Raw genomic sequence first — 12,117 nt, 5'->3', positions numbered from 1 at the left:
TTGGTCCGGTTCAATCGGTTTAAGCTTTTTTAAACCGAAACCGAACCGGACCGGGTGATTTTTCTTGTTTTCTAATCGGTTTATTCGGTTTTTTCTATTGGTTTGGTTTTTTTCGGTTATTTTTTTCCGGTTTTTTCGGTTTAATCGGTTGGTCGGTTTTTTTGAACACCCCTAGATTTCACAATCTCCACGCTTAAAAAAACCTGACTTCTATCTAAACTGAGAAATAATTAAAAATATGGTTTTGAGCCTCTTACCATCTGAAATGATTTGGAATAAGATTTAGGTAATTGATTTTTCGAGTGAATTTATATATTATTTACCTATTAAAGTTAGTTATTTTATTAAAATAATCTCATTTTATATTTTTTTCAAATCCTATAATTCACCTCTCAAATTTGAATTAGATTTGATAAAGTTAATATTTAATTTAATTTAAACCTGAGCTTTAAATTACATATTTTTTGAACCAACTTATCAGTAGGGAATTATTATGGTCTAGATACTCTAAATTAGACGTTTTCTCTTCTTTTTTTCTCTTCTTTCTTTTTTTGAAATATAAAATAAGTTTAAAGGTGATTTAGCATTTGGTGGAACTCAACCTAGTTGTAGGACTCCCTTCATACGATTGGAAAGTACAGTGAAGAGAGTAAATTCATGAACACTCTGGGAATTTTCATGTATAAGAATGAATCAAAACAAAGAATTATTATTATAGACGGAGCAATTGATGGAGATTTTCATTTTATTATATACATGTCCTGATATATACCTTTTCTTTAGCTAGCGAGGTTAGTTTTAGTAGTATTTATGAGATTAGTTGAATTTCATGTAAGCTAACTATATATATATATATATATATATATATATATATAGCTTCAGTAGGGTCTCCTAATGCCTGCGCCTCTGTGCTTGGACTAAATGCCCCATCGAAAGGTTTGTATTTACAAGGAGGGGGAATTGGTACGAGCAAATAATTATTGCCTTCTGCGTTATCGACCTTTACAACAAAGAAAGGCCATCTACACATGTTGTGCCATTTGAAACATGCATTCTTCACATGTTTAAAGGACATGTTCGGAAATGAGGCATTTAGGCATCTAGGCTTGACCCGCGTATCACATGAGTAGCAAAGCTCCCATGGAGGTGTTTGATGTAGTTTTTTTTTTTTTTTTTTTCAGATGAAAAAAATTGCAATTTAAGATTGGATTGGAGCTTTAAGTTATGGTTTGAATTCTAGATTTCGTTCAAGATCTATTCATTTAATTCTAAATTTATATTATAGATTTACATTAGTATCAATATGATTAAAATCACTTTCACATAGGCAATAATTAGACAAAAAAATAACTAAATAATTAAAATAACTTGAATATAAAGTAAATTCAATAATTTAGAATAAAAAATGAATACTTGCATGACAAATTATATTCCTTAAGCAAGCAAGGGTAGGTTTTTCACTTCCACATTATGAATGTTCCCCGTTAACCCCGAAACATGATGAACAAAAAAGACAAGGTTTTAAGTAAATAAAGATATGGTGTTGTTCACAATCATCTATAAAATAAGAATCAAAGGTTTGTTGACATTAATTAACATTCACCAAACACGATTTTGTCAAGAATGAGTTTCGATTCAAAATCAAAACTTTAAGATTAAAACTTACTAAAACGTGTTATTGATGCATAAATATCCTAAATTATTGAATGATAATCGCATGCCAACTTGCACAAACCAGCACTAAATCAAAATTGATTCTAAAACTAGTAGCTATAGTCATGTTCATATGCTGAATAATGAATACAATGGCCATGTACCTAGAAAGAAGACAAACAGACTAAAAGCCCATAAAACATGCATTCGACCTCTATAACTTGTATTTTTAGCCCTAACAAAACACATCATCAAAACTAAACCTACTTGGATCTTAAATAAATAAAAGAACAACATCAAATCATTATTATTTATACACGAAATGTAAACTTCAAAGCTGTTAAGTCAAAACAAAGATTCATTATGCAAAACTTGGATCCAAACCAAGCATTTCAACATCACACAAAAACTCAAAACACAACTAGGAGCAAAAACATGATTAAAAGAAAACTTAAAATCAATGTCACAGTACCCACCCGAAACTAGCATATAGAGAATTCACCTCTCCATTCTGTTAAGGATTCTTTTTTTTCCTCTTTTCTGTCAATTTTCCTTGTTTCTAGGTCCTTAACAAACTGTGAGAGCTTCTAGAAAGGGTTGGCAAAAAGATCTTAAACTAGTCCAAATAATGGCTAACTGAAGGTGTCCCTTATTTGATTTAATCGTGGTTGATGAGTTGTTATTGGAGCAAAATCAACCATGGATGTTATAGAGGGGATGTTTCCCTCCAACTAAAATCAAACCACACTTTATTTGGAGACTTGTAGCTCTTTTGCCATTGATTCAAAATTGGACAAAAAATAATCAAAATTTTTGAACGAATCAAAGCTAATTACTTGGTACAAGAAGTTGAAGGCTTCCACATGGTAGGTTATGTACAGATGTCAAACAACGGTGGCACCACCTTGAAGAGGGAAAACTCCTATGTCGATTGGTGGTGGTTGGAGCCCAAGAGGTGGTTGAAATTTTTATATTTATTCACCTAAAAATACCTACTAAATCAGCCAAAATTGAAGAAAGAGGATGCATAGTGCCCTGAACGATGCCATTCTATTAAACCCCATGAGTTAGGGTTCTGTTAAATTCGAATTCGGAAAATTTCAAATTAAGTCCTTGTCATTTTGATTTCATCATTTTTTTCTCTCAATTAGCCTTTAAAATTTTAATTTAATTTGTGCAATCATGTCCCTGAGAAATTCAAATTACCTTCTCTTATTTGAGCGTTTTTTTTTCTTTTCAAACTAGTCCTTGGTTTTTAAATTGTTCAATTTGACCACTAATAAATGTCAAGTTTTTAATTTCTTTCAAATTGGTCCCTACCTTGCTCAAGTTAGGTCCCTAGCATTGCGCGTGTTTTGCAAATTGATCCTTGGTCATGAAAATCTTCAATTTTAACCTCCAACAACCATTAAACTTTTAATTTCTTACAAGTAAACCCCTAATTGTATCAATTTAGCCCCTCTAAGTATCAATGGAGCCCCAATTCTTTCAATTTATGTGAATTGACTCAAATTAAGCCCTAAAAATTAATTTTTTTATCAATTAAGTCCTTGATTTGAACCCTTGGAAGCTGTTAGAAATTTAATTGAGTCATTGAACTCAATTAGTTCTTCCAATCTTGGCCAAACTGACCTTTAAAATTATTCGCTTTTCAATTAACTCCTTAATTGAATCAAATTAACGTATTAAAAGTTTAATTAATTTCTTAAACTTAATTAATTCTTATAATTTTAGTAAAAAAAATGATTCCAATCTTAATTTGTCTCAAATCCAGTCTTTCTTCCCCCTATTCTTAAAATATCTCAATATTGTTATCTTTCTAACTTCTTGATCTTTTGTGGTTTATAGGTTGTCTTCTTGTGTTTCGAATTGTTATTGTTATTATTATTATTAATGTATATTTTTTTTATGAATGAATTAAAGTAAAATAGTAAAAAGGTGTGATAATTTTGAGGATCCCAAAATTGGTTTATGACAACATCCATGAATTGAAACTCCTGGATAATGAAATATCTTTTTGATATTTTTAGTTTATAAGATTAAAATTGTAAGCCAACCGATTACAAAGAAAATTACAAATCTACTTGAATATTGCCTATTATTATATCATTTGCAAAGTTATCGTCTAAGAACTTAATAGAACTGCAATGCAATGATTTAAGGGTTGTTTTTATTGAATTGTTGATGATGATCTTCCCTAGAATCCGTTTTATATAATGACGTCAATTGCTGATTTCCTCTCACCTTTCAGGGTTCTCCACTAATTATATGTTAATTGCTGATAACCTCCCAATAACTTAGCAGCAACATGTGCCATTGACCCTTTGGCTGACACGCATTAGGGAATGTATAGTGATGGCGAGGAAAGGTTGGTTTGTCCAACAAAATCTGACCGTTTCACCTTAGAACGTTTGGTTAGTCCCTCTTGTCAATTACCTGCTCAGCCAGTACGCCCACCAAAATCTACTGGTCAAATTCAGCCGAGACATACCAATTTCCCCTCGTATAAGGCCCCTTTTGCCTGGCCTGAAGACATGGAAACCTACAGGTGTGCCAGTACTGTGCTTCATTCTCCATACAAAATGAGAATATTTACTTTGAAATCAGGGCTCTGATACTTTCTCACATGGAAAACCCAAGAATTCTCAGCGTCTTCTTTCTCTACATAAAAACATTTTCATCATGCATGATCCCATTTGATCCTTCTTCCATCCTTTACCAAAATGCATTTCACAAAAAGCTTCGGATCTTTCCATTGACTTCATTTAAATGGTCGATTTTCACGGTATGCCCAGGTAAGCCACTCCTTCCTAGCTAGCTCCTCCTAATTATCTCTTGTTATTGTTCTTGGTCCACTTCTTGCTTTTTCTCATGCTTTTCTCGGTTGCTATCAAAGAAATTAAATCAGTTAACAAATATCAATGGAACTGTTTTGTAATTTTGATAGCTATACATGGATGTTATATTTCATGTATGAAGAATTTGCTTATTTCATGTGTTTTCTCATATATATATAGCCTTCCTTGTTTCTGATAGAGGCAACCTCGTTTTCCATGTTAAAGCACTCTTGCCCAGGGGGTCTGTCATGACATAAATGAAGGCATCTATGAACATGAACATGTTGGTGTTATATATGTATTAAACCATCAACTTCTCTGGGAAAAAAAAAGAGTTCGAATCATCAAAATAATGTTGCACTAATCAATTGAAGAAGGAAGATTAGCAAAACTATTATGACGATCAAACTTTTATCTAGTTTAACCGATTGTATTATAATAAGCCTTGCTGGAGCAGATGGAATTGTAAATAGATGGCCAAGAAGGCTAGGTTGCAGAAGCCCAGTAAATAGGTCTACTCCATGCCTGTACATGTACCGTATGATTTAAGTTAGTATATTTGAGTTTACTGTTTGAAAAATAAAATAATTCCCTATAATTTTATTTAGGATATTCTTCCCATCAGAAAATTTTAAAAAATGTATCCAAAACCATGCGCAGCCCCTCTAAAACCACCCCATATATATATAAGAACACCCAAAAACAAAAAACAAAGAACACCCACTATACATGTCTGCGCCCGCGCATGTATATACACATAACAAATATTGTAAAGTTTGGATCACAAAAGTTAAAAAAGGAAATAAAGGGTCAACCTCTGCATATGCTTCATAACTCGCTTTTAACTCATACGGGGGCAACAAGTCAACCAACCAGCTACCAATCCGATGCTGTAATAGAAGACTGGTAGTTAGAGTGGAGGGTCAGATATGAGTCTTGCCTAAAGATCTAACAATCAATAACTGCTATAAATTAAGCTCTTGTAACTATTCAAATTTAGCAAAGGTATGCTCTGTGTGTGTTTTCTTTTTCTGCCCATAGTTTATAAATATGTAAATCTCAGTATATTCTTGGAGAACCTGTTTGTTTTTATATTTCAAATAAATTTTTGAAAAAATTTAAGGATTTTTATTTTGTTTTGCTTCAAATTAATATTGTTTTGATGTTCTTAAATCATTTTGATGCGATGATATAAAAAAAAATAAAAATAAAAAAATATTATTTTAATATATTTTTTAGTAAAAAATACTTTGAAAAGCAACCACAACCACACTTCCAAACACACAAGAGGTATCTTAAAGTCACAATATGCAATTGACCAAAAGTTTGAGCATGGTCCCCTTAGAATTTTTCAATTTCCCATTATAGTCTTTAATTTTTAACTTATGTAATTTTTATTTTTAGAGTGTTTGCGGTTGTTTTTTAAAGTATTTTTCACTAAAAAATATATCAAAATAATATATTTTTTATATGCTTAGAAATCATTCATGACATCAACATATAAAAACGATTCAAAAATTAAATTAAAAAAAAAAACAAATTAAACTTAAACACTATTTAAAATTCAATTCCAAACAGTACCTTTCACGTATCCTTAAAAAAATATTTGTGTTTTATTGAACTCCCATCTACTTTGTCACCCAAGAAAGTACGTAATTTACTCACCCTCGGCCACTGTTTTACGGACAGTTTTTAATTAAACTAATTGGTATTGTCCATGTCTTTTTTTTTTTATTATTATTATTATTTTAAGGGAAGTTCATCTTTGAGTTGTGGATGCTGTGCTCTACTAGCTAGTGGATATTAATGCAAGGTTGTTAAGAGTAATATAATGGTTCTCACTGTTAGTTATATGCATCTTCCTAGCTATAAATATTTAAAATGGAGAGGCTAAGGCGTCCATTTGTTGGTGTGTTAGAGGAGAGGGGGTAGGAATATGAATCAAACTATCAGTCAAGATCGATTGAGTTTCTCACACAACCGGTTCAATGCAGAAGGTTAAACTATTTATTGTGTGAGGTGGAATTCTAATTAAGAATGATTTTATATTATTCTTTAATGTATATTTTTAAATAAAAATCTTTTGGGGTGGAGATTTGCGATCGTAATTATTTCTTGTCAAAGTTTTTGTATTATTTCAAAATATTAATTGAATTAAAAACCTAGTTTGAATGTTAGAGGAGAGAAGACTCAGAATCTGACCTAGGGATTGGTTGTTAGGTAGGAAACAAATGAGATGTCGGCTAAGCTCGGGCTGGAAAAAAGACCCATATCCTCGAGCCCATGACAATCCAAGAGAGGTAGACTACAGACTGCTGGCCCTATTACAAATCTAAGCTCAGTGTTGGGTACTTGGTTTGTTTTTAATGCATGGAATTTACTTGACTAAAAGAGCGTTTCGAAACTCCTTAAGAAAACAGGCATGCATGGCTGCATCATATATTAATTGCCTGAATTCTTACAATCTTTTTACCTGCGAAGCTAGGTTTCTTGATGCTCTTACTTTCTTGATGTTTTTCAGGAGGCTGAATTTGCAACCACATGTGATGTACTGTCGGGACAATTGAATGTAGAGGGCAACGTTTATGCACCATGTCTGTCTACCCTATGCATGCACTCAAATCTCATCCAACGTGCGACTAGCTAGTAAGTGTTTTCTCCACCCAAGATAGTTTCGTATATTATAAAAAATAACGTTTAGGGATATTTTCCTATCAATATTTAAATTAAGTATCTTCAATCTCTTTAAGAAATCTCAGAGATATCATCAAGACATTTTATAATAAGATCTCGTGTATTTATATGATCCAACATTTTAGTTATTCAGTGCTGGGAATTAAAGTGGGTTGCACCGCATGTACGTAGCTTTGTCCACATTCCCAAACATGTCCTCATATTCATTGATCTTCGGCAATATTATTATAAACCCAAATTATATTTCCTTCATCTATATATTACATTCAAGTTTTCAACGGAACAACTAATCACATGCATGTACTGAAAGCATATTCTCTGTAGAATTGAGGACTCGACCTCGTATGATCATATATATTCTAGCTTAAGGATCTTGTGTGAATTTGATATGGAACATCAAATGACATGTATGTTAATTAAAGGATGCATAGTCTGTAACCTTAAGGCCCTCGTTTTCATTTAATTGTTAGAAAATTTGTGTGCTCGTATATGAAATCCAATATATAAGACATAGGAAAGTACTTAGAATGCCTAGAGAATATCAAACAATCAAAATTAACATGTTAATGCTACCCAAGTGATGGGACGAATCTAACAAGTGGTAGATCTTACATACATAAGATCAATTGCTAGCTAGCTCATGCTTTTTAATCTGTCCACGTCTTTGCATTACCTTTCATCAACCATTGTAGATGGTACTGAACAATATTATACAACCTCAAAAACCAAGCTACGAGGTGTTTAGACTTATTGATGTATCTTTGTTGAACAAAACACCAGCAAAGTGTTCTTGATAATCTGTGACCATGCTTGCATGGAAAGCGCTCCAATGGACCAAACACCAGCAGGTTCTCTCTCAAGTTCTCATCATTCCAGAGAAGGTAACAGCTTTAATTACTATCATTGAGCATCTCATAGCAATTACTTATAGTGTCCAACATTCGCTTATGGTTCTATCATTGAACCAATATGCAAAAAAGTTCTGGTATATAATCTTAGTAACTTGTTTGGAGGTTGGATTTGTGAACCTAGCTAACTAATTACAGTTTTTGATGAGAGATTGGGAGTTTCAAGGTTCAAATACCTCGATTCCTGTTTAAATGAAGCTCGAGCTACATGCTTGATTTAACAATATTAATTAAATGTATAGATCATTATATATACTTCTATTTTCACATGCATATACGAAGGGATAGTGCTGTGGTGATTAATATTCTTGAAAATATAAATACACTCCCTCCCTTAATTCTCCAATATAAATTTAGTTACTACCTTTGAAATTGTGGCATGTTTATTTTTATTTTTTATCCATCTATCTGTGAATCATCAAAAAATTGATGTCTAAAAATCAGGAAATGGAAAATATTACAATATAAAATCCTCCCATATTTAGCATAGCATCTAAGAAGTAGGATCCATGGATAATGAAAATATTTCTTTGAAGTGCGTACCTTTATTTCTTTTCTTTGATTTGAACAATAATTGCTAGAACAACTTGGTGTCCGTTTGACAAAACAGTGCACGGTTGCACCTATGTTTCACCAGAGTATATTTTTTTATACTATCTCTATTTGATTTCAGGAGAGATATGACACAAGCTGACTTGCAATCATAAGAACTATAATTATGAAATGAAAGGTATCCACATGCACACAAATCTATAATATCATACAATATTGTTAATTTGGCCAAGATTTGGATACAAGAACAAATTATTCATTCATGTTCTTACAAATACAACACAACAGCAAAAGATAAACAGGATGCTGATGTAGAACAATAACAGTAGATAGAGTTAATACATAATTAACAAACCAAATCCTGGCATTTTTTTATGTTTTTATAGACTGATTACCAACTCTAATTTCATAGCTTAATAGAAGCATAGATGACTATGATAGACTAGTCAACATGGTCATGATAAACCCTATTTGGAATCATTTTGGTTAAAATCAGAAGACATGAGAGTAGATTCCCAGCCAGTTCCGAGTCCAAATGTTGTGGCAGCAATTGAAAGCAAAGGATCTGAACTGGGTGGTGCACAATTCACATTAGGCACATTAAGGATTTGATGTTGTTGCAAAGCCTCCTCATTTATGAGTGAATTGAGGAACGAAAACACATCGTCGGTACCGGAATTGATATCTTGATCGGCTTCTCCAATACCAAGCCTTTGATCGCCTCTCAAATCCATCCCAGAAGTACCATCATAATTCAGCAAACTTGTATAGCCATGACTTGCAATAAAATGGTCGGCGTGATACTGATCATCCAGGTGGGCATTAATGTTGTTTTGAAAATACTCATTCTCTCTGTTGATTATGCGAGGACTGCCACTAGTAGCTTCTTCCAAACCAGAAGAAACAACATTCTTAATAGGTTCTTTTAGGCGTGCTTGGTGCAGATTCGCCTTCGGCAAAGAAGGTTTTGATTGATCAAAAGATTGAGGATTGAGAGGCTTATGGGTTCTTGGATCAATTCCTTGGCTTATCAGCTTCTTACTCAGGTGCGTGTTCCAGTAATTCTTTATTTCATTATCTGTACGCCCTGGAATTCTCCCAGCTATCAATGACCACCTAAAGAAACAACCCATCGACCAAATCAACACAAGTAGCTAGTCCAAGCTAAGATCGATCTAGCTAAAATTTGTTCAAAGTAAAGTGATATACATTTCCTTTCTAGCTCAAATCTTCAACGAAGAAGAAGGTGAAATTTAAGAACACAGATCGTTTACGAGATTCAAGCACATGATTCATTGTGAACCAGATTCATGCAGGTTTCGAGCTAAACTAGCTATAAACTAATTGAAGAGAGAGCTCACGTAAATTATATATGGATCAAAACCAGCTAGAATGTTAATTGACCAAACTCTAATAAGAAAAAAAAAAAAAGTGAAGGAAAACTCTTTCACGAGCAATCCACAACATATATACAGTGAAACCCTAAACCTAGCTAGCTAGACTAACTAAACCAAAAAAACAAAACCCTAAAAGAAAGAGACCCAATTCAGAAAAAAGGAATTTAAGACAAACCCAGAAAAAGATTGTATTAAAAAAAGACTAAAAACAAAATTAACCGATGCAAATATTTGTATTTGTCTTAATTCCTGTGTGGGATATATAGTACGTATATGTAATTACCTATTGCCTAGGAGTCGATGGAGGCGGAGAATGAGATCTTCTTCATCATCGGCGATCTGGCCACGTTTAACAGAAGGGCGGAGGTAGTTCATCCAGCGGAGACGGCAGCTCTTGCCACAGCGGAGGAGACCGGCTTTCTTGGGTAAAGTTCGCCACCGACCTTCACCTTCTTTCTTGATATAGTTAACAAGGAGTTCATCTTCTTCTGGTGTCCACGGTCCTCTCTTTAACCCTACCTTGATGCAGCATGGGGTGGTCTTTGCTGCTGATTCTGCTGCTGTAGCTGAAGTTGGCTTTCTCATCTTGATTAATAAGTTATTGGAAGTGCTCGATATATCGATATATTGGATTCAACTAAGCTTTAGCTTACCTACCTTTTTCTTGTTTTCTTTCTGTATTTGTTTTTTGAGTTGTGGTAATATCTAGGATGCTGTATATGTAGAATGTCGTGTAATGATGATATGAAGAGCTCGAGGTTTGATGGATAGAAAGGAGGAGGGTGAGGGTAGGGTAGGGCACGTAGGAGACTGATCTTCTCTCTTCTTCTTCTTCTTCTTCTTTTTTTTCTTTTTTTTGTGTTGAGTGTAATTTCTTCTTGGGATCAGACGGTGTGAGGTTTGTTGGGTTTAATGTGGAATAGGAAAGAAAAGATACTGATAAATAGGCAATCGCCTTATAAGGGGAGTGCATGTGACGACAGTACCCTATTCATCCATCTATTCAATTTCATCTATAGAATTATCATACATTTGATATGATTTGATTTTCAATTTATATTTATGTGTGTACTTGCATATTAATAATTTGATATTTTTTTTTATGCTGGCTGGATTATTAGGGTTAAAAAAAATAAATTGCCAAATTAGATTTAATGATCAATTAATGATGATTGTTAGAAGTGTGGTATGCAGAATCAGATTAAATCTTAAGCTTGTTTTTTCTATTAAAAAATTATTAATTAAACTAGAGGATATATGTTATTTAAATTTCTTAATTGGAGATGGAAAGTTTTTTATTTAAATTATGAATGGATAAAGATTTTAGAAACGAATGGATACTATTTGCTATTGTACTATATGTAAGATCACATAGATAAAGTTTTTGTATTGTACTATATCCACTCTCAACAAATTAACACATTAAAATCTAAATTTATGAGGAAATTCAAATATGTCGTATGGATTGTATAAAAATAAATGGTAGAGAACATAGAGATAGAGTTGTCAACAACCATGCATTGTTATGAAAGAGTCCTAGAGTTCATGTTCAAGTTAATTTGTGTATATCTCGATTAATTTTATGAATTTTAAAATTAATAACTAAATTTTTTTTTTAATAATTTTAAAATTTATAAAACTTGAATTAATAATTTCTAATAAATATAAATTTAAAATCTCATTAGTTAACCCGCACTCCTTAAAATTAAGCTAAGAATTCTTTTATTGAACAGAACAAGGAGAGATGGGAGAGAAAAAACGCAGAAATGAGAGGATTGTTTTTGAAAAAATTGAGTTTTTTAGTGCTTTCCATAGCATCGAGAGTCAGAGAGAGTGGATGGGCATGCGCGAGTGGGGCTATAATAGTTCCAAGAAGGAGGAAGTAGAGCCGACAATGGAGCCCGCATAGGCTCACTCACCTTTAGGAGTTAGGAATGAGGCGCGCACGTGATAACCACTCTTCTCCTTTGAGTTTCTGCTACAGAAGTTCTGGTAGCTCCCTTTTAATTGAGTGATGTTTGCATCTACATAAATTTAGCATAGTTGTTGGCCAGGATTTTTCTGCTAGAGGGTTTG

The 12,117-nt window shown here is 33.0% G+C and overlaps 1 protein-coding gene and 1 long non-coding RNA gene across 5 annotated transcripts; one reads left to right on the top strand and one right to left on the bottom strand.

Moving 5' to 3' along the window:
• Nucleotides 1-4,141: 4,141 nt before the first annotated feature.
• On the top strand, nucleotides 4,142-11,098 carry LOC118027917 (uncharacterized). Of its 4 annotated transcripts, XR_012167564.1 has the most exons (5): nucleotides 4,165-4,448; nucleotides 7,012-7,136; nucleotides 7,965-8,065; nucleotides 8,766-8,822; nucleotides 9,141-11,098. It is a non-coding gene; the product is annotated as an uncharacterized lncRNA (long non-coding RNA). The 4 variants fall into 4 exon arrangements; XR_012167562.1 differs by having other exon boundaries at nucleotides 4,142-4,448; nucleotides 7,965-8,822; XR_004683911.2 differs by having other exon boundaries at nucleotides 4,170-4,448; nucleotides 8,766-11,098.
• On the bottom strand, nucleotides 8,988-10,626 carry LOC140954373 (transcription repressor MYB5-like). Its single transcript, XM_073403717.1, has 2 exons — nucleotides 10,325-10,626; nucleotides 8,988-9,760 (listed from the first exon to the last, which is right to left on the bottom strand). Exons 1-2 carry the CDS (start codon nucleotides 10,624-10,626, stop codon nucleotides 9,112-9,114), a joined length of 951 nt encoding a protein of 316 aa, XP_073259818.1. The 3' UTR covers nucleotides 8,988-9,111.
• Nucleotides 11,099-12,117: the final 1,019 nt, after the last annotated feature.

This window comes from Populus alba, chromosome 1 (genome assembly GCF_005239225.2).
Source record: "Populus alba chromosome 1, ASM523922v2, whole genome shotgun sequence".
NCBI classification, from domain to species: domain Eukaryota; kingdom Viridiplantae; phylum Streptophyta; class Magnoliopsida; order Malpighiales; family Salicaceae; genus Populus; species Populus alba.
Note: the sequence above shows the minus strand (reverse complement) of the source record. Positions and strands in the feature narration are given on the sequence as shown.